General features: G+C 38.8%; 1 protein-coding gene across 5 annotated transcripts in view; it reads right to left on the minus strand.

Annotated features, from left to right (window-relative positions):
• Window positions 1-734: 734 nt before the first annotated feature.
• LOC101831491 (solute carrier organic anion transporter family member 1A5-like) overlaps window positions 735-27,568 on the minus strand; it is a 58,804-nt gene continuing 31,970 nt past the window's right edge. For 2 of the 5 annotated variants that reach the window (XM_040743527.1, XM_040743531.1), the window contains 6 exons: window positions 22,382-22,583; window positions 20,386-20,551; window positions 18,048-18,220; window positions 12,667-12,731; window positions 9,039-9,156; window positions 735-1,032 (listed from right to left, as the gene is read on the minus strand). In XM_040743527.1, the coding sequence (XP_040599461.1) occupies window positions 813-1,032; window positions 9,039-9,156; window positions 12,667-12,731; window positions 18,048-18,220; window positions 20,386-20,551; window positions 22,382-22,583 (944 nt within the window). In that variant the 3' untranslated portion in view covers window positions 735-812. Of the gene's footprint in view, window positions 1,033-9,038; window positions 9,157-12,666; window positions 12,732-18,047; window positions 18,221-20,385; window positions 20,552-22,377; window positions 22,584-27,568 lie in introns of all 5 variants that reach the window. The other 3 variants (XM_040743528.1, XM_040743529.1, XM_040743530.1) reach the window with 3 other exon arrangements.

Below are 27,568 nucleotides of genomic sequence, written 5' to 3' on the forward strand. Positions count from 1 at the left end.
TTGGTATTGAACTCAGAGCCTCATACAAATAAGACAAACATCATACCACTGATATACAGCCCCTTCTCTATGAAGGTCTTTGTAAGGACTGGCTTTCTCAAACAACTGTCTTTAGAAATGAATTTCATGACCAGCTTTAAATTACTAGGGAAAAAAGTTTCAACCATCTGTACTACATGATGCTAATAACTGGATTAAATTTGTCAGTGCTATAAGTAATCAAATGTGTGACATGAGTAATGAAAGAAGTGATTCAAAACAACAGATGACACATTAATGAGACGTCTAATTTTTGAAGTATCATATCTAGAGTATAAAAGAGAGTTTACAACTCCTAAACAGATAAATAGTTATGTAAATGTCTCATACATAGAAAAGATAAATTTGAACAAATTATTTCAATGTATCATAAACAAGATGCAAACTTTCAGCTCTGAATACTTCCAAGAGTAAAGTGTGTAAATTCATTGAAATTGAATAGTGTTTCTAGATTGGGAAAATTTTAATGATTTCTGAAGATATATGAGAAATACACACTTCCTTTGGTTGAGTTAAAAGAGAAAATGCTTGTTGTAAATAAAGACAGCTTTAAAGTTCAGTGTGTGTGGGGGGGGTCACTGTAGTATTTTCTGGGAAACATTTATGTGCTACCCCCAATGCTTTGAAAATGATATCAGCAAATATTTCTGTCATGAAAAAAAATTATTTTAGAGATCCTTAAGGATAAGAAAGTGTTCCTATAGTAATTCTCATGGTTCAAGAGAAACCAAAATCACACTCTGTCCATGTATTTATGCAGAACAATAATCCCATTACAGCCTTGTTTTCAGTTCTCTGTTGTTCTCAACAACAGGACTTCTGTGCACAACCATGCACCCGCTTTCCTTCTCTGTGAGCTTCACCTCTGCAACTTTCAGCTCTGCAGAGTCAACTTCCTCAGGGAATTGGAGCTTCCTCACAAGTAATACAATGAAGAATGCAGGGAGGTAACTTGATCCTCTTAGAGCTGCTGGCAACCCAAGGTAAACGCGCCTATTGAAAACAGCAAATCTGTATTAAATCTTAACCTGTTCAGTGAAAGCCAATTTTGTATGTTCTTCAGATCATTTACTCTTCAAAGATAAACATCAGGTGATTAGTTTGCCCATGTAATTTATATAATCTACTCTGCTAATTTATTAATTTTGTTCGATAAAATGTCAAGTAATCTCCAATGTGAAAGTGCAAATGTATTTACTACTTCATTTTGATGATCCCTACATTCCATTGTCAACTTGACTGGATATAGGATCATTATAGAGATACTTCTCTAGGTGTGTCTATCAGAATGTTTTCATAAATGTTTAGTTGAGGATGAAGTCCCTTACCACCATGTGATGGTATTCTAGCCCTGCGTGCTTCTTGACATAGCAGACAACATGACCAGCCTCCTCAACTCCCCCACCAAAACTCCTCTGCCATTACCTCACTCAGAGTCCTGCCAATTTTGTCTATTCCCTTAAATACTGAGAAAAAAAACACTCCTATAAGATTAAGGGAACTCCTCTGTTTTGCATGCTCAAATTTTGATCACATATGCATAAAACGTCTTAAAATAATCTTTCTAGATTTCTCTCCTACCAAGAATTGTTTGCTGTGTTATGCCAATTGATTTTTGTGACATCGGAATCCTTGTAAGTATAAAATAAGTCCTGTTAGTTATTTTTAGGTATTAGTAGTTTCAAATTGTTAACTTTCAAACATAATTTTGAAGTTATTATGGTCAATTTATTTTTTATTATTTTCAATATGTAGATGTGTTGGTCTGAGCATAGGAATTTTTTCAGGAGTCTTGATTACTTTGCAGTTGGAGTATCAAGTAACAGTGTGGGTTATGGAAACTGAAAGCATATGATCTGCAAAAAAAATATGAGCTCTTAAGACCTGAGCCATCTCTTCAGCCCCAAATTCTTTTTCATTTTCTCATCTTGCCCAGTTTAAGATTACAGAAGCTTCCTGAAATGAATTAGGTAATTTTCCCTTTGACCATTTCTGAGAATAAATTTTGTACTGGTATAAGCATCTGCTCTTTTTGGATTTTATAAAATATGCCTTAAGATTTCTGGACTTAATATGTTTGGAAGATAGGTGTAGCATGAAAAATAAAAAAAATTATAGAAAGATGCTGGGGTTAAAGTCAAAATCAGAAAAGCAAGCAGCCAACCACTAGAGAGTTTTTACCTCTACCAAGTCTGGAGCCATCGTGTTCTCCTAGTGACCACAGTCTGATGACAATGAATTCCTGTCTCCACCCATATTATATTCCTCTTCACACCCAGCCACATCACTCCTGTCTCCTCCTCCATACTGCTGGGATCAAAGGCATGAGCCACCACCTCGTGGCTCTGCTTCTCTTTTAGACAGATTCCCTCTTGTGTAGCCCAGGGTGACCTTGAGCTCACAGAGATCTATCTGACTCTGTTTCCTGAGTACTGGGATTAAAGGTGTGGCCACTACTGCCTGGCCTCTTTGGCTGTGGCCAGATGTGAATTCTGGTCTTCAGGTAAGCTTTATTAGATCATAAACAAAATTTGACCAAAATTCCCGTTTTTTTTCTAATACAAAAAAAGGTTATAATTGACAAGAAAAACTATATATTGTATGTACAACAACTATGTACAATATATACAGGCAGTCAGTACATCAACAATTCCTAGTCCATTTGCATTTGACAGATGCAGAGAAAAACACTCCATTGTCTATCCTATCTTGGTGAGTCCAAAATCTTATACCTAATTCACTTTCCATTGTAATTCGCAATATAGGTTTATCTTTTAATATCTCTTGACCTTTTGAGAGTTTACACCTCTGTAGTGAGTGTCATTTCTGGGTCTTGTAAATAAAGAAAACTACATCTATCACCCCTCAGAGACCCGAGAAGGAAATAATGTTAACTGAGTAAGTAGAAAGTGCAAGCAAGCGACTTCCAAAACATGTGAGCATTGACAAAAGCAGCTGACTGCCTGTCAGTCAACGAAGGTTCTTCTGCAACACTGGGGCATCCATCTTCAGCCTATAAGCCTAGCATATCTGACAGACTTTTCTATGATGCAGAATTTTTCAAGAACTGTCTAGCCTTGTCTTGGCAAGGTAATGCAGTCACTCTCTTTTGTGTCCTCCTTGCCCAACTGGATCAGCATACTGTCAGTAGTCGAGGTAAGGGCACTTTGTTGCCAAGTGGCTTACTTTTGGCACAAATAAAGTTAACTCCATGTGGAGTTTCTTCAACGCTCATCATATTCTATGAAGTAGATAGGTGGTGTCAGGAACAGACAGGTCTCATTGTCATAGAAAAGAACCTGTGTTATTAAAACATCTTTAATGCCATATTCTGTAGCAGGAATATGCCATATTCTATAGCAGAGACAGATACTGGGGTTGAAACTTCGAGCTGAAGATCAGAAAAGTAAAGCAATTGCACACTAGCTCTCACTCTGTCTCAGAAAGAAAGGTGATCCTGGCTCCATCAAACTTCAGGCTGAAAATTCTCCTCAGTGTGGCTGGAGAATCCTGGGATTTCAATATCTTCCTATCCTCAATATGGCTGGAGAATGAATCCTTAGTACTGAGACCTTGCTCCTGTCTTATATACCTCTCTAATGCTGGGATTAAAGACATGTGATCTCAGGTGCTGTGATCATCTTTGTGTGAACTGTTTAGGACTGAATCAATCATGTGTAGATCTGGGTGGCCTTGAACTCACAGAGATCCCTCTGCCTCTTAACCCTGAGTCACAGGGCTAAAGGTGTGTACCACCACCTCCTAGCTTCTGGCAACTGGGATAAAAGTTGTGTGTCTGGGTTCTATTAGGGTTTGTGGCTGACTTTGCCTTTTGAATCCTCAGGCAAGCTTCAATAAATTGTAAATAATATATCACCACAATGTTCTATAGATCTCTGAAGTGTTTGAATATGACCTATCTTCCTAAAATATATCTCTGTTTTACCTTGAAAACTAATATAACTGTAAGTTTAATTATAATAAGGACTAATCACTAAGCTGCATTTCCTTATTGTCCTAGATAGTTGGTAATAATAACTTTTAAGGAATAGAAATTTGTATTACATTGTTAAATGAGGTGGATAGGTATCACACCTTGAACAAGATTAGAAATGTATGTACACTTTGTTTTAACAAATTAATCTCAAATTTGTATCAATATACAAAATTTGTGTGCAATATATAAAAGTTCGATCCAATCAATGTAAAATATTTACAGTTAGAAGTTGCTCTTTAAAAGTAGATTCAATAATATACCTTCTTACCTTACCATATCAGTATCTTCCCTTTTTTTTCAGAATATATACAATAGTCTATCCTTTTATCCTGCTATATCTGTATCTTCCTTTTTCTTCAAAACAAATACTCTGAATCTAATATCCTTCCTTTCCTGACTGTAACCAATAACAAATTGTAACCAGCCTCCTACCCAATGACAAGTATCCATAACCCAATGAAAAACCAACACCATCCACCCCACCTCTAAGAATATTATTCTGATAATTTCATTGCTGTATAAGTTTATGTCCCCACAAATCCATTGCTGGTTTAGCTGCACATGGCTTTAATTTTCCTCTCTGTCCTTCTGACCTATGCATTTCACCCATTTCAACTCTGTGTCAGCTGAGACAAGTTCCAATCCATGGAAGCTGAACATTTACCTCCTGAAGACGCCAATTTGGATGCTCAGATTCTGGTGAATTTATTGTTCCATTCACACGTGTGTATACCAGGCTCCGAATGACAATGTCAATCATTCATACTTTTAATTTCTGTCTTTTTCATTTAGAGAAGTTTGCCAAAATACTTGCTTTATGATTAATCCTGAATTTTTTGTTCTATTTTCTATAGCTGTTCTATCATCCAGAGCAGTGTGGTTTTTTAAACAGGCATTAGGTTCTTTAGTTATTCTGGGAAGGAGTTTCCTCCATGATGACAGGAAATGACAGAATCAAATTTGGCAACGGGGGCCTGCAAGAGGCTCTTCAAGGAGTTTCTCGGTGGAAAATTGCTGCCTTAAATTCCTCTTGTTGATCTGAGTTCATTGGTCTGATGCCTGCCTTTGCCACACATTCTGCACAATTCAGGAGGGAGGATAGTTTTGCTTGAATTATGCTTAGAAAAACAATGTTTCTAGGAACACCCTGTTTCCAATCCCTTTTAAGGTGACAATTTTTTTCTAAAACTCAAACCTTTGAAATTTCAATTTTTCTTCAAACCTCTTGAAATCACCTGTCAATATTGATAGTATCTCAGATCCATTACCTTTAAAGACCTAACTATCTTTTTCATTGAGAATTAGCAATTTTTAAACCAGAGATTCAATTACTATTTGTCTAGCTTCTGAATTTGGAATCATTCTATTTACAGCTAAAGTGAATCTTTGTAATTAGTCCAGGAAGGCTTCCTTTAGGCCTTATATAGCTCTAGTAAATGATTAAATTTTCCTTTCCTATTTCTCCAGCTCTGTTGTAAGCATTCAAAATTGCTGCTGGCATAAAGTCAGGGTGTGGTCATGATAAAGAAATTGCCTGTCTATAGTAGCATAATTTCCATCTCCAAGAAGTTGAGCTTGGGAGATTTTCATACATCTAGCTTTACTGTGTTGTTCAATGGTCTTAGCCAGGTACTCCATTGTAATTGGGGACCAGGCTCTAAGACAACATCAACCAATTCTATCCAATCTGTAGGGATAATTATGTTACAAGCTGACCATCAGTTAACATATGATTCACAAATGATGAATGCATGCCTTATGAGACTACCACTTACTTGAATCTCTTTAAATCTAACATCGGCATAGGAGTCCAGTTATCTCTTATGGAGCCTCTGTCACTTGTCAATTATTGTAAGGTTACTAGATATATTAAGGTTGGTTGTTGAAAACTTTAGGCTATTCCTCTCTAAAATTATATTGCAATGTTGAATTTGGTTCTAATTTAAATATCTCTTTCTGGGTTTATATATCTCTAAAACCTACTTTAATAAGTTTTCTAAGGCCTATGCCTTGGCCCTCATGTCAACCATTTTTTTAGACATAAACCAAGAATTATCAAACTAGCAATAAAGATTATCATGGCGATGATTAATAGTATGTCGATCCCGGTTAAGTTGATTATCCCTTCATTTAATTGTTCCACTTTTAAATCAAGCACTGTATAATCATACAGAGACCAAAGTCCATTGTTGGTGTGTTTCCCATTTGTTAATGTGGGAAAAATCTCTCTCCTTTAACCAATCCCTTCCTTTAAGAATTCCCAGTTGTCATACCACATCTGCCTACAATGTCAGTGAACTGTGAGGCATAGCAAGTCTGATCAGAGAACTAGCCTGTGACCGTGAGATAAGAGTGGCATCCTGAGGGAAGGGGCTGTATGGAAAGTCCACAGTGGACAGGGGGAGCCTGATGGAGGGGGAGAGTCAGCCTTCTGAATAACCACACATGAGATTGTGTAGAACAAACCTGTAGTGGGTGTGGCCTGGAGGCAAAGACAGCCAGTCTAGGGTGGGTAAGCCTGGTGGTATTTGCAGCCCAGGTGCTTCTGGAGTTTATGTGTCATTTGAAGACTGTTTAGAGAGGCTGCAATAGGAAAATCCCAAACACATATACAGGGTTGGGGAAAAATAAAAGAAAACCTAGCCTGCTGGGAAGGGACTCTGGTGGGAACCCTGCATGTAGCTCCAGGCGAGGTCTGTGGTTTCAAAGCCACAGGCAAGTGGCTTTTTCATGAAACCATACTCCAAATATTAATCAAGAAATGTAGCAAGAATAATTAAAACCAAGAAACAGATATTGTGGATCAACTTGCAGATCAGAAAAAGCAAAACAGCCAACCACTAGAGAGTTCTTACCTCTACCAAGACTGGGGCAATCCTGTCCTCAGAGTGACTGCAGTCTGAATACAATGAGTTCCTGTCTCCTCCCACCTAATATTCATCTCTCTGCCCAGCCATATGACTTCACCTTTCTAGTGCTGAGATTAAAGTTGTGAGCTCTGTTTCTCTTTTAGACTGATTCTCATGTAGATCAGGGTGGCATTGAACTCACAGAGATGCATCTGCATCTGTCTCCCAAGTGCTGGGCATGAAGATGTGGCCACATGCATGACCTCTGTGGCTGTGACTAGATTTTCATTCTGATCTTCAGGCAAACTTTATTAGATCATATGCAAAATGTCACCACAAATAGGTATTTTGAAATGCACATTTTAAATCATTATGAAAGCATTCTTTCATGTTCTAAACATATTTACAGGAAAATCTGTTGGGGTGGATTGTGCTCTCAACTTTATACAGTGTGGAACCTCCTGGAAGTAAGTTTCAGTGAAGGCCTGTGTGGAGTTTGTTGGCCTGAGAACACATTCATGGGACATTATTTTGATTAAATTAACTGAGATAAGAAGTCCCATCACATAGTGGCTTGTACCATTCCTTAGACAAGAAACAGTGGACCACAAAAGAATAGAGAAAGTGATCATGCCAACTTCTACAGTGTTAAAACATATGTATATGTGTAGATGTTTAAGACTTCAGATGTATAACAGTCTAGAAATACCAAGGAGGTTTTTTTTTTTTTACTACAGGGATAATAGGTTAAAAAGTGTTTATTTTTCTGACAGTGTTATAAAAGACCTGGACAAAAATCAATTTAAAGGAAGAAGGGGTCAACTTTGGCTCACAATTCCAGTATACATTCCACTATTGTGGGATATTAAGGCTACTAGAATGTTAGCCAACACCGATACAGTGACAGAAGTAATTGGGTCCTCTACTGTTACTACGGACATGCCAGGCTAGGAATGGTAACCCAACCAATCATAGACAGACATGTTTTGAATACAAAACAAGGGGCAGCACTTTTCCCTCCTAGAATGTTACAGTATATTGCTCACCAACAGACAAAGGAACAGGTCTTACCTACACTTTTTTGCTGAAGTGCTTTTAGGGACAAGTAGGAGCACAGTGCATTCCAGCAAGCAAAGCTTCATGTGGGCTTCCTTGGGTCAACTGCCCTTGAGAGCTATCAAAGTAACAGCCTAAGACTGGTTCAAGATCAGACTAGTATGATCCATGGGCACAGGGCAGAAGTGAACCAAAAAGTTATTATACTATATTGTTAGTGACAGGTGTTTGCATAACACTGAGAATGGTGGTAACCATGCAGTAAACTGCTTTTAGTCTAAGCAGCACCATGAAGGCTCACAACTTGGTGCACCCGGATCTCAGAGTCTAGGCTTCCTGGTCTGCTGGTTCTTGAGGGTAATGGCTCTGGTTATTTCTTTCAGCTGGTGTCTACCACAATCACTCTACTGAGTCACATTTCGTTCATGAGGCAGCCAATCACCAAGTGCAGTGGAGCATCTATGGGTTCCAAGAGACGAGACCATCCATCAAATTCAGGTAACAGGTCCCTTCTTAAGATAGTCCCTGGCTATCTCACCTCATATGTTTCATTAAACTGCAAGGGCAGTACACAGATTTGGGGTTCTTGTGATATCAGGCTGCTAGTACAAGAGTACTGTGAGCTTTTCCAGGAGCTAGAATACCAGGATCCATGCTGCTTGAATGTCTGGGACTCTGTTATCGTGACCCCCACAGAAGGGAATAGTCCTCTTCTCTGTCTTTAAGTACTGGGTAGTAGGACCTGAGGGATTTTGTTCCCACCAATAGTGCCATTGTCTCTGGTCTCTGGATCTTGGTATCTTGTTTAACTCTAGTGTCCTGCCATGTTAGCTCAGCTCAAGATGCAACTCTGCCCTACCACTTCAGGCCATGTACACGTATTTTAAAGGCTTGGTTTAGAAAACCCACTTCCATTTATATGTATCAAGTACTTTAGAAATAATGGGAAAATATTAAAATATGTAAATAATGAAGTTATACTGTTCATGTGCATTCTGAAAATGAAACAAATATAATCTTATCACTCAAGAAAACGTTATGTATAACTGAGAACATTTTATGCACTTCAAAAGTAAGATTCAAAAATTAAATTTTACCTGAAGTTATTTATATCATACATTCTGCATGCTCCTTGCTCTCCACATTTCAGAGTGCCCCAATATAAACAGGTCGTGTCTATCAAGGCACCAAAGTAAATAGGTGCCGGAATGCCAGCTGCAATGAATACAGAGACACAGAAAAGCAACCAATTGACAGGATAAAAGAAAAAGAGAGAGATGTGTTATTTTCTTTGGAAGTACTTCAATTGCCCTAAGAACAAAATCAACATGGAAATTATGAATCAAACTCTCTACACTTACTTTTATGAAATATTAGTTAGTGTAAAGTTTCTATATCTCAAAAAATTAAAATTATGAATAAGATGCTAAAAAAGTATTCATTGAATTCATAATTGTGAACCTTGTGTGTTTTCTGAAATGTCTTTTGCTGTTTTTCTATACATCTAACTAACAAAACCATTTCTTTCTCCTATTATTCTTGAATCTACCGAAAGATCAAAGGTGTAATTAAATTCAGATAAGCTATATCTGGGGATAATGTTAACCAAAGAAATGAAAGACCTGTATATCAAGAACTTTGAGTCTCTAAAGAAAGAAATCAAAGAGGATACCAGAAAATGGAAAGATCTCCTATGCTTTTGGATTGGTAGGATCAACATAATAAAAAATGGCAATCTTGCCAAAAGCAGTCAACAGATTCTATGCAATCCCTATCAAAATTCTGGCACAATTCTTCACAGACCTTGAAAGAACAATAATAAACTTTATATGAAAAAACAAAAGACCCAGGATAGCCAAAACAACCCTACACAATAAAGGAACTTTAGGAGAAGGCATCACAATACCTGACTTTAAGCTCTATTATAAAGCTATAGTCCTGATAACAGCTTGGCATTGGCACAGAAATACACAGGTAGACCAATGGAACCGAATTGAAAACCTTGATTTTAACCCACACACCTATGAGCACATAATATTTTGCAAAGAAGCTAAAATTATACAATGGAAAAAAGAAAGCATCTTCAACAAATGGCATAACTGGATATTGGCATGCAAAAGACTGTAGATAGATCCATGTCTATCACATTAAGTCCAAATGGATCAAAGACCTCAACATAAATCCAGCCACACTGAACCTCCTAGAAGAGGAAGTGGGAGGTACTCTTGAACAAATTTGTACAGGAGACAGCTTCCTGAACATAACACCAGTAGCACAGACACTGAGATCGACAATTAACAAATGGGACCTCCTGAAATTAAGAAGCTTTTGTAATGCAAATGACACAGTCAACAAGACAAAAAGGCAGCCCACAGAATGGGAAAAGATATTCACTAACGCCACATCTGACAGAGGGTTGATCTCCAAAATTTACAAAGAACTCAAGAAACAAGTCTCCAAAGCACCAAAAGATCCAATTAAAAAGTGGGGTACAGAACTAAATAGAGAATTCTCAATAGGGCAGTCTAAAATGGCTGAGAGACACTTGAGAAAGTGTTCAACATCCTTAGCCATCAGGGAAATGCAAATCAATACAACTCTGAGATACCATCTTACTCCTGTCAGAATGGCTAAAATCAAAAACACCCAAGACAATTTATGCTGGAGAGGATGTGGAGAGAGGGGAACACTCCTCCACTGCTGGTGGGAATGCCAACTGTACACCCACTTTTGAAATCAATATGGAGACTCCTCAGGAAAATGGGAATCAATCTACACAAGACCCAGCAATTCCACTCTTAGGCATATATCCAAAAGATGCAAATTCATACAACAAGGACATCTGCTCCACTATGTTCATAGCAGCATTATTTGTAATAGCCAGACCTGGAAACAACTTAGATGGCCCACAACTAAAGAGTGGATAGAGAAAATGTGGTACATTTACACAATGGAAAAAAAGATGGAATCTTGAAATTTGCAGGCAAAGGGATGGAACTAGAAGAAACCATCCTGAGTGAGGTAACCCAGTCACAAAAACACAAACATGGTATGTACTCATTCATATATGGATTTTAGATATGGATCAGGACAGTGCCAGTCTGCCCTTCCACTGACAGAGAGTCTGGGAAACAGGAAAGAACCTAAGAGAGATATTCATGGTATCCCAGAGAAGAGGAATGAGGTAAGATCTTCTGAACAGATTGGGAACACGGTGAGGGTTGGGGGGGAGTGGGAGCTGGGAAGAAGAGAGGGGGAGAAGAGGTACAGGATGTTGAGTGGGGGGGTAGAATAGGAGGAGAACAGGATGAGAAATACCATAAAAGAGGAAGTCATAGGTTAGAAGACAGATCTGGCACCAGTGAGACCTCTAGTGATCTAAAGGGATGACACCAGCTGGCAAGCTAAGCAATAGTGGAGAGACCACCTTAAATGCCCATTCCTGATAATAAACTTGACGTCTACACTATATGCCATCCTAGAACCTTCATCCAGTGACTGATGGAAGCAGAGGCAACCACCCACAGTTAAACACTGAACTGAACCCATGGAACCCAGTGACACAGAGAGAGGAGCTACGAGCAAATTGGCAAAGAATGGGCTGTCAAAACCAGCAGAGACAGCTGATCTGAACAAGGGGGGAGCTCTTGGGTCTCAGAACCACAGCTGGGAGACCAGCATGGGACTGATCCAGATCCCCTGAGTGTGAGAGTCTGTGAGGACGCCTGGGCAACCCATGGGGCCCTGGGCAGTAGATCAATGTTTATCCCTGGCCTACAAATGGACTTTGTGTTTCCATAACACAGAGTGGGATGCTCGCTCAGCCTGGACTCTTAGGGGAGTGCCTGGACCCTGCCCTGAGTGAAATGACAGACTCTGGATATCCCCTATGTGGAAGGAAGTGGGGATAGTGTGGGAGGCTGGGGGTGATGGTGGGGGAGCAGTGCAGGAGGAGGGGAGGGAGAGGGAACTGGGATTGACATGTTAAGCAGGCTATTTAAAATTAAAGTAAAAATAAAAAAGGAAATTGACAAATTAAGAGAAAAAAAGACAAAGTAAAACATTTTTAATCTCTGCTGTTAAGTCATTCTCAGACTAATTACAAGTAGCCATTTTCAAACACAAGGGCTTGTGAACTTAAATTCAATTGTAATTCAGGGTAATGTGGGCAAACCACATTTGTTTTAAAGATGTTGGAACTTCCTGAATGTGGAGGGTTGGGATAGTGCAAATCCAGAGACAAATATTTTACCTTTCATATTGATCATACATTGCCCTATGTCTGAAATTATATGTATGAATTTGTCACATGAAGACCTTGCAGGATGTATTGATTTAACAAGTCACTATCTCTCACCTACCCAAACACTAAGAATGCCTTTAACATCTAAACCTACAGGAGAGAATTCACTGCTTTGATGTAACCAACCCACCTGATGTTTCCAGGGATATAATTGAGAAGTGCCTTATCCATGACTTCCATTGTTCTCCAACTATAAACATCACTAACTATCACCATGATGTAACCAGATATTTGGATGACATAAATCTGTGTGTTCTCATCAAGGTGACTCATGTTTGAATTCAGATTAAACCCTCTTATTCCCTTTAAGGTAAGAGTTGTGTTTTAAGATAACAATATAATTGCCATCTTTTATCTACAAAAAAATAATTGGTTTACTAAGCACTTGGTATTAATTTGATATGTTGGAAAATTGTTCATACCAAATACTCTCATGAAAAATGCATGTAATCCGACTCCAAGAGATTTCTCTTCAGACTTGATACACCTGAAAAGTACAAACACTTATAAATAAAGCTCATCGTGAAAACCCATGTCTTCCTAGCCTCCTGCCAATGACAGTCGCAGTTCTTGATCCTAATGGTTAAGCTTTTCATGCTGAAGTGAGGATAATTCAGCTGTACCTCTGTTAAGCCCACACAGAGGAAAGAGTAATGACTTCTGAAAGCTGTATTGTGACATCCACCCATCTGATTCATAGTGGAACCCTTTAATGGTTAGACATTGGCTGCTAACCTAGATGAAAAGTTTCCTGGTTACCAAGGTGCCATAATGCTGTACCCAAAATAATGGACCAAACCATTTGAAAGCATAACCAAATAAATCTTTCTTCTCAAGTTGTTTCTGAGGCATATTGTCACATTGTTTAAAAAATCTAACACATGTAATATGAAAATCTAAGATATAATGAGGCAATCCCACAGATAAACAAAGACTCCATTGTGTAGGCTATGACATTAAGATAAGGCCTTTATTATATGGAGTTAACACCTTTAGAGGTTTGTCTTTCCTGTAGTGCCTAAAAATTAGATGAGATGATCTTGAGAATTACATACAATGGGGAATCTTATAAATCTGTCTGGATAAAATCTGAAAATAGTCTTATAGATTAGAAATGTTGAATTCCTTTTGAAATGTGGTCTTTCCTCACCAATTATACTCCTAGGTAAGAAAAGCATAACAAATGCAACTGCTGAGATTTCATTTTGGGAGTGATTCCGTGAAACAGTTTTAGAAAACACAACAGACTAGAAGAGTAATAATAGTGTGCAAACAGTAGCACTGTATCATCCATCATTCACATTTAAATCATCAAATTCAGTAAAAAAAGAACAAAGAAATATGAAAAACTTAATTTGAATAGACCTTAATCCTATTACATCAAGAAATAAAACATTGGGACATACAAGATGGCTCAGTGGATAAAATGCCCACTGAGTTCAATTCCTGAAACCCACATGGCTGCAAGAGAACCAACTTCTGCAAGATGTCTTCTCATTACAGCCTACATGCCATGGCATGCAAACACACACACACACACACACACACACACACACAAACACAAACACACAAATACACACACATGGAGAGAGAATAATGTTTTATTAAAATCACACATTAAAACATCAACAAGCCACACTTTTTACACCCAGTTGAAGAGTCAACTTTAAAAAATATGATAGTTGAGAAAGTGAGTACGACATGGAAGTAGAAACAGGCATGCAATTGATGAGGAGAGGTCCTTCTGTGTTTATGTTTCTCTTATTGGTTAATGAATAAAACACTGATTGACTGATTGGCAAGGCAGAAAGTGACACAGATGGGCAGAATCAGAATATAAGCAGGGGCACACAGTAAATCACTCTTCATTTCTCTGCAGATACGCTGAGTCAGACACCATGTAGGACGAGAGAGGAGTAACATGTCCCTGGACCCTTTCTCCAGGAAGAGAAGACCAGATGGAAATACTTGTATTATTAATAATAGGTTAATAATTTAGACAGAGCTACCCAATTAGAAGACATAGCCAGTGGCCAACAGTTTCATAATTAATATAGCGTCTGTGTGATCATTTGGGGCTGAAGTGGCAGCCTTTAATCCCAGAACACGGGCAGTTAGATTTCTGTGATTTCAAGGCTAGCCTGGTCTACAGAGTGAGTTCCTGGACAACTAAAGACACACAGAAAAACATTCCATAAAAAACAAAAACAAAAACAAAGTAAAAGAAATGGGTAATTTAAAAAAGCCACATAAAGATGAAAAATACACATAGAGTCTGGATACTGTACACTATTGTGTTGTCTTTGAATTGTTTCATTGCTGAGGAAGGAGCAACAGCTGCTAAAAGACATTTAATTAAAAATGCTGCTATACGGGCCTAGACCCTCCCCCATATGTCTAGGCTGAGAGAGTATTCTTCTATGTAGAATGGCCTCCCAAAGTCCATTTGCATACTAGAGATAAATATTAATCCATTTCTAGAGGCCCCATAGACTGCCCAGGCCTTTTAACTGACACCCACGATCAGGGGGGCTGGTTCAGTCCTATACTGGTTCCCCAGCTATGAGTCTGGCGTCCATGAGCTCCCCCTTGTTCAGGTCAGCTGTTTCTGTGGGTCTCTCCAGCCTGGTCTTGACCCCTTTGCTCATCACTCTTCCCTCCCTGCAACTGGATTTTAGAAGTTCAGCCCAGTGTTCAGCTGTGGGTGCCTGCTTCTGCGAGAAGCAAGTGATCTTAACTGTTGAGCCGTCCTTCAACCTCATGTACTTTTTCTTATTGTACGTTTTAGATACATATATCTATATGATGATAAAAATAAATGCTGCTGTATTATTCCAACCTATATAATTTGAAAATTCCTTGACTTCAAAATTTAAGTCTGAGGACATCTTACTTTGGAAAAGAGTTTCTGCTTTTGTTTCCACATAATTGAAAAGATGTGTATTTCTTCTACACTCAGATGGTTTGATTAAGCAAGACCCCCTGAAATAGTGGCTCAGGTGATGTAACATCCAAGAGAGATGGAACTATATAGCCTTGAAGACTACTAAACCCAGGAGTTGGACACGATTCTGAATTTTCTCAGGATCCACTTGGGATTAATAGCGTACCACAAAGCAGGAAGCAGTTTGGAAAGAACTATTCCCACATTCCCAAATATGATTTATAAATGTTTGTTTTAATTTATACAAGATTGACAATAAATGGTTAATGATCACAGACTCCTTCTAAAGAAAAAAAGGAGGACTATGATATAGAAATGAATACTTTTAATTGGTATGGATTTTAGTTTATTGTCACAAATCTAAGTTCAATTTTGTTATAGGTGTATCTATACTCTTGTTTAGATATTGTGTTTAGTAGATCTTTTAAATACAGATTATAGTCACCTGTAATAGTCAAAACTTATGTTAGTTAGATGTTTTAGATATGCAAAGATAATATTGCAAATGGATAGGTAGTCTTTAAATCCTTTCAAAGACCTATATAATATGGCATTTAAAATGGTTTATTAAGGTTTTTATGCAGGACAACGAGAGACAACTGCTCCTGACAACACGAATTATGTCAGAAAGGAAGATGTGCATGGAAGAAACTCATTATGGAGTTTGCCTTCAACACGGCAGGAAGAGCCATTTGGACAAGGAACTGCTCTTACCCAGATTGCTTGACAGCATGTACATTGTCTAAACTGGACAGGCAGGTTACAAAAAGGTGACTGCTGAACTTGCCCAGGGGGCAGGATGGTCCTTCAAACAGTCTGCCAGATATTTTCTGCCTATAGGTTGAAGATGGATGGCCCAATGTTACAGAGGAGCTTTTGGTGACTGTCCAGGCAATGAGATGTCTCTTTCAATTCTAGAGTTTGTATACTATCCTTCTGGGATCATTAATGGAGTTGAAGACAGACAGTTGTAGTTATGGTTTTCCTTAGTTGTGAGAAAAGATAAGTTACAGATAAAACGTTAGACTCACAAAGATAGGATAGATTATAGGATATTTTCTTTAAATTTTGCCAAGTGTTAATGGACTAAATATTCTTAACTATAGTTCTTGCTTGATAACTGTTTTTTAATATATAATTTTACTATATTAAAGTTAAAACCTTTCTTTTTGTTTAGACAGAAAAGAGGGGATGATGGGAATATCCTTTTGTGTGCTATGAATATGTTTCTCATATTGGTTGATAAATAAAGGCAGGGATCCCAGACTAGGAGAATACTGGGAAGAGGAAGGCAGAGAGGACCTGTCAGAAAGATGCCATGTAGCTACCAAGAGAGCAAGAGGACAGGGTATTATTGGTAAGCAAAGACAAAGTGGAGATACATATATTAATAGAAATGGGTTAATAATTAATAGAGTGCTAGCCAAATAAGAAGCCTGAGCCATCAGTGAGTTTATAATTAATATAACCTTGAGTGTGTTTATTTGGATGAATGGGCTGCAGGACCAGCTGGGGCAGAAACTGCTGTCTATAAAATATCTCCTGAGAATGTGTTAGCAGGTTCCAACAGGATAGTTCAGCTCATATAAACTTTGCTTATGATCATCCTCCTGTATAAGGAAAACTCATCCTTATAGACTGAGCATTCTGCTTGGGAACAGAGGTACCTGGAGTACTGGGGGAGAAAGGAGGCACCATGTAGCCACATAAGCTAAAGCAGCCTGAAACGTGATGGGGAGACAGATGTTATAGCCAAATCTCCCAAACTTGCAAGAATAAGTCTTAAGAACCAGCAATAATTGGTGCCTTTATCTCTCTGTGAGCCTGTGAACAAAAAAGGGAGTATACCACATCTCCACTTGTGTGAATATAAATGTAACTTATTACCATAGAAAGTGAGTATACATACATATATATACATATATATATATATGTATGAACATATATCTAGCCTGTTCCAGTGAGTGTCCATGATGGGTAGAATTAGAGGAAAGGAAGAATCCAGGAAGAGGAATGGGAGGGTAGGGGAGAGAGGGGAGTGGAGAGGAAGAGAGGAAATGGGAGAAGAGACAAGAGAAGTGTCATGAGAGAAGAGGACAGAAATGAAGGAGAAGGAAAGTAGAAAGGGATTTGAAGAAGGAAAATAAGGAGAAGGGTTGTGGAAAGGGAATGTGGGCAAGGAAACAAAAGTCCAGTTGCCCTTCAGGGAGAAATGGGAACTTATATACAGTCTATCAGGATAAAATGCTATGAGGTACCATCACAGTTAACTCAACTTTACTTCTGAATTCCAATGAGACAAGAAAAGTAGGGTTGAACTGTCTCCCCATTGTTAGTAGGTATGAAGTTTGCTAGGAAGGACATTTGGAAGAGAATTTCTTAGGAAAAGGAATTTTAATAAGTGACTGAAGGTCTAAATGACATTGGTGGAGGTGCTCTTCATGTAAATGTACTTCCAACAAAGGCTAGATGACCCAACTATAATCCCCAGAACCCAGGAACATATGTTTAAAACCATAAAAATTGGAAATTTGGTGGCATGCATCTGTAATCCCAGTATTCCTCTGATCAGATAGGAGAAGCAAACAGAATTGTGTGGTAACTTGAGGATCAGGTGGGCTGGAGTACATAGCCAGGGAGCAGCAGAAATAAGAAAGACCCTGCCTCAAAATTGAGATAAATGGAGAGAATTGATCCCCCACCATTGTCTTCTGACCTCCCTGTGCTCTTCGTAACACCCAGTAGCCAACTACACACACACACACACATACACACACACACCATATACACACAGCATACACTCACATATGCACACACTACTAACAGAGAAAGAGAAAAGATAAAAGAGTTACTTATTACCTCAGAAGAACCATATACCCAGGTATGGCTGCTAATGAGAAGATGAAACTGGTAATCATTGTCATGATGAAATAGTACTGCAGCTTGACAGTACAGCCAGGACCTTTGTTACACAGCCCAAGGACTGCAGATGAGTTTCCTGAAGGCCGAATGCAGGTGCAGTTTTGAAACACCTGTGAAAAAATAAGAATGTACTATTTACAGAAAAAAATATTGGGCAAAAACTTTCAGTATTTTCTGCACAGCTTTAAAAAATGGAGAGTGTTGGAGCCAAAGATATGACCCAAAAAGGATGAACATTCATCTAGCAAGAATGAGATGGAGCGCAAATACCATTAAATAAATAGTAAGTACTAAGTGAGAAAAATGGAGTAAACTACCACCCCCCTTTTTTCATCTCTGTTTTGGTATCTTAGAATTCTATCATAGAATATAAAATGGGATATTTTAAAAAACCGGTATTTTTTCTAAACACATGATGTTAATTTGCAAAAATTTAATTCACCTGAATAGACACTTAATATTTTTTGGATTTATTTGCTTGTTTTTTTCCTTGTATGTGTACGTGTGTGCATATGTGTGTGCATGACTGTGCACCTGTGCATCTTGGGTAGACATGCATATGATATGATATCCATGTAGAAGTCAGGGGATAAATTATGGGAGTTAGACATCATCTGTCATGTGGGTCCCCAGGATGTAGTTATGGTGGTAATGTCTGGTGACAAATGACTTTACCCACTGAGCCAACACTCTACTCTGTGCATAATTTTTTAAAAAGTAAATAAACGCTGCTTGTTTTGTGTTGCCTAGTACTAAGTACTCAAACAAAATGTGCTTCAGAATGCTGATGGAATAGTTTGGTGCTTCCTAATAAACAAAGTCATGTCCCCAAGAAAAAGTTTATTTCATCAGTAAAGTCAATAATTTTAATCGCTATTTTTATGGATTTGATTATGAATAAAAATGTATATTTAATTTTGATTATCAAGCATCCTTAAGTATTTCTTGTTTGAGAAAAGAAAAAAGTGCATAACTTTTCATGTATTAGACTATGCTGATGTAGGGCTGTGCAGACAACACAGTCTGAAAAGTCCCGTGCAAGCATGAGGACCTGAGTTCAGATCCCCAGGACACATGTGAAAAATGTATATGTAGGGATGTGCTTGCAGCAGTGTGGCTCTGTAGGTGGGAACAGGTGACTCCCTGGGGCTCACTTGTCAGGCAGCCTAAATGAATGCTCAAATCACAGGCCGGTGAGATCCTGTGTCAAAACCACGACGTAGAGAGAACCCGAAGGTCAACAGCTAAGGTTGTCTTCTGGCTTACACATGCATATGCATATGCATACAGACTTACACACACACACACACACGCACTAAATGAATAAAAGAAATGCTTCTATTCCTCTGTGTGTTCAAACACATGTATGTGGGTGCCTGAGGAAGGCCAAAGATAGTGTCAGATGGCCTGGAGCTGGAGTTGGGAGTTGCCCCATGTGGGTGCTGTGAACCAAACAGGTTCACTGAAAGACCAGGATGTGCTCTTAGCCGCTAAGGTAGCTCTCCAGCTCATCCTGAAATGTTTAACTCCATTCATTTGCATAGTAATCTCAACTGCTTTGAAATTACAAAAAAAACATTCTCAGACCCTGTCAAGGTCTTACATAACTGTAGTGATACATTATTTATGATTTATTAAAGCTTGTCTGAGGATTTAGAAAGCAACGTCAGCCACAAGACATTGAAGCTAGACACACACTTTGAATCCCAGCAGCCAGAAGCTAGGAGGTAGTGGTACACACTTTTAATCCTAGGGCTCAGGATTTAAAGGTAGAGGGATCTCTCTGTGTTCAAGGTGTGTCTCCACGCCCCCCCAGATCTACACAGGAGTGAATCAGTCTAAAAGAGAATTATAGCTCACACCTGTAATCCCAACATTAGGGAAGCATGTAAGACAGAAGCAAGGTCTCAGAGAAGCACTCATTATTCAGCCACTCTGAGGGAAGTTACAGTCTGAGGCTTGGTGAGAGCTTACGGAGAAAGAATCAGACCATTCAGCCTGAGGTAAATGTAAGAAACTGGTAGTCAGTTGCTTTGCTTTTCTGATATTCAGCTTAAAGTTTGAACCCCAAAACCTGTCTGTAGGTCATTTATTTTTGTGTTACACGTAACAACTAAGTATGGTAAAGCCAATTATTCATATACAAAGTAAAGTGAGTGGTTCACAAAAAAATATATTATTTTAAGCACGGACTAATTTTTAGCAGATATAAACTTAGATCTACATATTAATTCAGTACAAAAACATCAGCATAGAACAATGAAAAGATGTTTACCATGTTGATTCCTGTTCCAACAGACTTCTCACAGCCTGCATGGCAGGCTGACATGTATGCTAGGCCACTGTCTCCACACACTGGATCCCACGTTTTAGTTAAGCAGTTACACCTTGTGTTGCAGTCATCAAGGACCTTATTCTCCACATATAATGGCTGCTGAATTCTGAAATAGTTTAAAATAAAATTAGGGATAATGAAGAACCACCCAAACTCTATTTTCCTCTCTGCATCTCAGCCTCTGTGTAAGCAGATATAGAAAAGAAAATTCAGGGTGAATTAGTGACTTTTCAGAAAATGACTTCAACAATACCAAAACAGAACTATGCACACTGACTCCATCTCTGGTCCTGCTGACTCCACACTGTATTTGAGTGACAGGATTTGATTTCATGCTCTAGGCTCCCACAGGATACTCTTATAATCCCATTAGAAATGTTGGTCAATTTCTATCTGAGAAGAGCATGCCTGGTTTCTCAAACCACTCTGTTTTGAAGGCTAAATGGATCATGTCTTATAAATGTAAATTGCAGAACTTGTTCAAGCCTACCCTCTTTCATTGTTTCCCATCATCATGTGGATCAATGATATTACCATCTTCATTTTTAGCTCTGACACCACAGTTTTTTTCTATATGGTAGGCACTTAATTTTGGGAGAATAACTGAAAAAAAGCAATCATGTGACCACCAGAGCAGTTACTTGTGTGCCAAAATCAGAGTACAGAGATCACAAATTGATATGTGAATGATTTCTGGTTTTGTTCTGGGGGAGAAGCTGACTTATGTTTCATTCTTTCCCTCCCTCCCTCCCTCCCTCCCTCCCTTCTTTCCTGTGTCTTTCTCTCCCCTGTCCCTGCTTCTCTCTCTCTCTCTCTCTCTCCCTCCCTCCCTCCCTCCCTTCTTTCCTGTGTCTTTCTCTCCCCCGTCCCTGCTTCTCTCTCTCTCTCTCTCTCTCTCTCTCTGTCTCTCTCTCTCTCTCTCTGTCTCTCTCTCTCTCTCTCTGTCTCTCTGTCTCCCTCTCTCTCTCTCTCTCTCTGTGTGTGTATGAGAGAGAGAGAGAGAGAGAGAGAGAGAGAGCATACATGCAACAGCATGTATGTATGTGGTGGTCAAAAGATAAAATTTCAGCATTTTGGACAGAGTCCCCTGTTGTTCACTGGGCAAATGCCAAATTAGCAGGCCCCATGAATTTTCAGATTTTCCTGCCTGTGCCTCTCAGCTCAATAGGAGTTCTGGGATTACAGATGTACAATGTCAAGCTGTACATGGATTCTGGGGATCTAAGTTCAGGTTCTCCTGCCTGCTCAGCAAGCGCTTTATCACTGAGTCATCTCCCCAGAACTTTCAAAGGAACCTCCACGTATATGTTTTATTTCATTTTAACTGATTAGATGATTATATAAGTGTGCCCTAAACTAAGTTTTACATTTCCCATGCTAATACAGAACTTGACCAGGCAGCCCTTTAATTACAAAGTCTAAGACTACAGAGTGCATGAGATATAAATATACTGGTGACATATATAAATATATCCATTTATTTATTTACCATGTATTAGATTTAATAATGTTAAATTTGTGCCCAGTATAGAAGCATATGAAGGCTTGCTGAACTGTATATACAACTTCTAAAGCTATCTGGTGTTAAACAGTCAACTTCTAAAGCTATCTGGAGTATAAAATACATGGATAACTTAGGCTACAAAGCTCTAGGTAATTTCTTTTATTAAACTTTAAAGAAGATGAAGATATTATTATAGTGACCAACCATATGTACATAGAATCATAAATTTACTTATTGGCATTCCCCAGGCCTTCTCAATAGGCTCACAACTTGTGTGGACTGGTATAGGATTGATGGGTAGAAGAAAAATACAAAATAACAATGGATGACTGTCATTATATTGTAATAAAATGATCTGGTCATATACAATACTTGAAGAAAATGGTCTAGCAATTGTGAGATCATTATCATCTTCCTTAGGAAGTAACATACCGTTCATGTTGATAGGATGCAGTTAAGCCAGCAACTGGGAAATTATCACAGGTCAACATAAAGTTAAAGAAAGATAGAAGATACTCAGTCAGGGACAGGCAGAACGCTATGTATGCAGCTTTCTTGACAGTAATCTTGAACTTCTTCATAATCAAGCCACTAACTAAATATCCAATGCATACTGGAGTGAAGTTATAAGCACCTATAAATGTAAATAAAATGGTATTTATAAAAGATACCAGAATAATCAATGTTATAAATTTTAATGCATCTTAAGGAATTACTTAGCTACAATATACAGTGATCCTAACCACTACTCACTCACATGTTACAAATGCCCCATGATATCACTATAAAATTACAAGTGGAATTTACGTAATTATTTGAAGCAAGTTATAAACACCATATAGCCATTACACACACACACACACACACACACACACACACACACACACACACAGAGAGAGAGAGAGAGAGAGAGAGGGAGAGAGAGAGAGAGAGAGAGAGAGAGAGAGAGACCTCATGCACTTCTTTCCACTCTGTTCAATGGGAATTTGACTCAGCTCCAGGTAATTTGAAAGTCATTGCTGAGTCCATGCTTATCAACTGTAGTACATTTTGTGCAATTTTTATGTTGCCCATAAAATTTCTTATTGAATCTTCTTCTCCTATCCCTCCCAAAAAAACAAAGGACAAAGAAGAGTAGGGAAGAGAAAATCCTGTCCAGGTTCTACTCATACAGCACCAGCCCCAGACATGGAAGAATTTATGCATCCTTTTCAACACCATTCCATCGCGTTTCATTTTATACATCTGGGGGTAGGGAAAGTGAGGTGGACTTTCAGAGAACTCTAGATAAGGTGGATGCTGGTATCCTCTGATTGTCAGTTTTCAAGTGTAAATATGTTCTGGAACAATCCTTCTATACACTATGAATATATATTACTCTCATTGGTTTAATAAAGAAGATGATGGGCCAATAGCTGAACAGGATAGAGCTAGGTGGGAGAGCCAAACTGAGAATGGCAGCATAAGAGGAGTCATGAGCAGATACTGTGGGGACAGGAGATGCAGGAGCCATGCTAATAAACGTACCGCTATATGGCAGAGTGCAAATAAGGAATATGGGCTAAGTTAAAATGTGGGAGCTACTTGGTAATAAAACAGAGCTTTCAAGTGAGAATCTATAATTAATGTCAGTCTCAGCGTATTTATTCAGGAGCTGCAAGAACACGAAAAGGGCGTCAGAGCAGCTTCTTGATAACGCTGTGCCCTCCAGTTAGCCCTGTTCGCTGGTGGTGAGCAGAGGTGTTGCTCTTTTCAGAGAAGGTTTCCCGACATGGAAAAATGAGACTGCTCTTTTGAGAGGCCCTGCTATCAAAGACTTAAAACGTGTTTAAGAATGGCAGGGAATGGGGGGGGGGACTTCAATACCATGCTCTCACCACTGGAAAGGACAACCAGAAAGAAACTAACAAAGAGACAAAGGAACTAACAAAAGTTATGGCCCAATGAGGATTAAGAGATATCTACAGAACATTCCATCCAAACACAAAAGAATATACTTTCTTCTCAGATACATGGAACGTTCTATAAAATTAACCACATACTTGGCAACACAGAAAACCTCAACAGGTACAAAAAAATTGGAATAAATCCATGCACCTCATCAGACCACCATGCTTTAAAGTTAGAATTCAATAACAATACAAATTTCAGAAAATCTACAAATTGAAAAACACACAATTGAACCATTAATGGGTCAGGGAAGAAATAAAAAAGGAAATTAAAGGCTTCTCAGAATTCAATGAAAATGTAGACACCACATACTCAAATTCTTGGGACACTTTGAAAGCAGTACTAAAAAGAAAGTTAATAGAGTTAAGTACTCATATGAAGAAACTGGAGAATACTCACATTAGCACAACTGAAACCTTTAGAACAAATAGAAGCAAACTCACCTGGGAGGAGTAGATGCCATGAAATAATCAAACTAAGGACAGAAATCAATAAAATTGAAACAAAGTAAACAATACCAAGAATCAATGAAACAAACATTTGGTTCTTCCAGAAAATCAGCAAGATAGGCAAACCTTTATCCAAACTAACCAAAAGCAGAGAGAGGACATACAAATTAACAAAATCAGAAAGGAAAAGGAGGACATAACAATGGACACTGAGGAAATTCAGAGAATCATCAGGTCATATCTTGAAAACAGTACTCCACAAAATTCAAAAATTTAAAGGAAATGGAAAAATTTTTGGCTAGATATCAACTAGATAGAGATCGGGATAACAGGAACATATCTAAACATCATAAAAGCTATATACAGCAAACCAAGAGCCAACATCAAACTGAATGGAGAGAAACTCAAGGAAATTCCTCTAAGATCAGGAACAAGGCAAGGCTGTCCCCTCTCCCCATATCTCTTTAATATTGTACTGGAAGTTCTAGCTAGAGCAATAAGACAACAAAAGGAGATCAAGGGGATACAAATTGGAAAGGGAGAGGTAAAACTTTCACCATTTACAGATGATATGATAGTTTACATAAGTGACCCAAAAACTCTGGCAGGGAACTCTTGCTGCTGATAAACACCTTCAGCAAAGTGGCAGGATACGAGATCAACTCATGAAAATCAGTAGCCCTACTATATACAGACGATAAAATGGCTGAGAAAGAAATCAGAGAAAAGTCACCCTTCACAGTTGTCACAAACAACATAAAATACCTAGGGGTAAAGCTAACCAAGCAAGTGAAAGACATGTATCGTAGGAACTTTGAGTCTTTAAAGAAAGAAATTAAAGAAGACACCAAAAAATGGAAAGATCTCCCATGCTCTTGGATAGGTAAGATCAATGTAGTAAAAATGGCAATCCTGCTAAGAGCAATTTACAGACTCAATGCAATCCCCACCAAAATCCAGCACAATTTTTCACAGACCTTGAAAGAACAATAATCAACTTTATATGCAAAAACAAAAAACCCAGGACAGCCAAGACAACACTGCTCAACAAAGCAATGTCTAGAGGCATCACCATCCTTCCTGACTTCAAGCTCTATTATAGAGCTATAGTCCTGAAAACAGCTTGGTATTGGCACAAAAATAGACAGGTAGACCAATGGAATCAAATTGAAAACCCTGAGATTAATCCACAAACCTATGAACAGCTGATTTTCGACAAAGAAGCTAAAATTATACAATGGCAAAAAGATAGCATCTTCAACAAATTGTGCTGGCATAACTGGATATTGGCATGTAGAAGACTGCAGATATATCCAAGTCTACCACCATGCACAAAACTTAAGTCTAAATGGATCAAAGACCTCAACATAAATCCAGCCACACTGAACCTCTTAAAAGAGAAAGTGGGAGGTACTCTTGAACGAATTTATACAGGATACTGCTTCCTAAACATAACAACAGTAGCACAAACACTGAGATCGACAATTAATAAATGGGACCTCCTGAAACTTAGAAGCTTCTGTAAGGCAAAGGACACAGTCAGCAAGACAAAAAGTCACCCCACAGATTGGGAAAAGATATTCACTAACCCCACATCTGACAGAGGACTGATCTCCAAATTTTATAAAGAATGCAAGAAGCAAGTCTCCAAAACACCAAAGGATCCAATTAAAAAGTAGGGGACTGAACTAAATAGAGAATTCTCAATAGAAGAGTATAAAATGGCTGAGAGACACTTGAGAAGGTGCTCAACATCACTAGCCATTAGCAAATAAAAACAACTCTGAGATATCATCTTACTCCTGTCAGAATGGTGAAAATCAAAAACACCAATGACAGTTTGTGCTGGAGAGGATGTGGAGAAAGGGGAACACTCCTTCACTGCTGGTGGGAGTGCCAACTAGCACAGTTACTATGGAAATTCCTCAGGAAAATGGGTCTGAGTCTACCACAAGACTCAGCAATTCCACTCTTAGACATATACCCAAAAGATGCCCATTCACACAACAAGGATGTCTGTTCCTTTCATAGCAGCATTATATGTAATAGCTAGATCCTGGAAGCAACCTAGATGCCCCACACCTGAAGAGTGGATAGAGAAAATGTGGTACATTTACACAATGGAGTACTTGAAATTTGCAGGCAAATGGATGACACTAGAGGAAACCATCCTGAGTGGGGTAGCCCAGACACAAAGAGACAAACATGATATGTACTCACTCATATATGGATTTTAGACATGGATCAGGGGAGTGTCAGCCTACAATCCCAGTGTCAGTGAGTCTGGGAAACATGGAGATTCCCAAGAGAGATGCATGATACCCCAGAGAAGTGGAATGAGGCAAGATCTTCTGAGCAGATTGTGAACATGGGGAGAGGGGAGAGAGAACCAAGAAAAAGAGAGTGGGATAAGAGGAGGGGAGAAGAAGGCATGGGGGAGCAGGAAGGTTGAATCGAGGTAAGAATAGAGGAGAGCAGGATGGCAGTTATCATAATAGATCCAGTCACTATAGGCTTGAGGAGAGAGCTGACACTAGTGAGATCTCCAAAGATCTACATGGATAACACCAACTGGCAAACTAAACAACAGTGGAGAGACTACACTAATAGACCCTCCTTGATGATAAGGTTGATGACTACCTTATATGCCATCCTAGAACCTTCATCCAGGGACTGATGTAAGCAGAGACAGATACCCACAGCTAAACACTGAACTGCACTCCTGGAACCTAGTGACAGAGATGAAGGAGTGATGAGCAAAGGGGTCAAGACCATGATGATGAAACTGACAAAGACAGCTGACCGGATAAGGGGGAGATCTTGAATCCCAGACTGATGGCCGAGAGGCAAATGGGGGACTGATCCAGACTCCATGAATGTAGTGCCAGGGAGGAGGCCACAGAAATCACTGGGGCTTTGGGTAGTGTTTACCATGGTTTATGAATGAGCTTTGGGAGCCCATTCCAAATAGAGGGATGCTCTCTCAGCCTGGACATATAGGGAAAGGCCTAGGTCCTGCTCAGGATGAAATGATAGACTTTAGAGATCCCCCAAGGAGGGCCTCACCCTTCCTGGGGAATGATGTGGGGATTGAGTGGGGGGCTGGGAGGCTGGTGGAGGGATAAGGGAGGAGGGGTGTGAGAGGGAGCTGGGACTGACATGTGAAGCATTCATGTTTCTTATTTAAATAAAAACATATATTGAGAAAAATAATAAAAAA

This window comes from Mesocricetus auratus, unplaced genomic scaffold (assembly GCF_017639785.1).
Source record: "Mesocricetus auratus isolate SY011 unplaced genomic scaffold, BCM_Maur_2.0 Super-Scaffold_100001, whole genome shotgun sequence".
NCBI classification, from domain to species: Eukaryota; Metazoa; Chordata; class Mammalia; order Rodentia; family Cricetidae; genus Mesocricetus; species Mesocricetus auratus.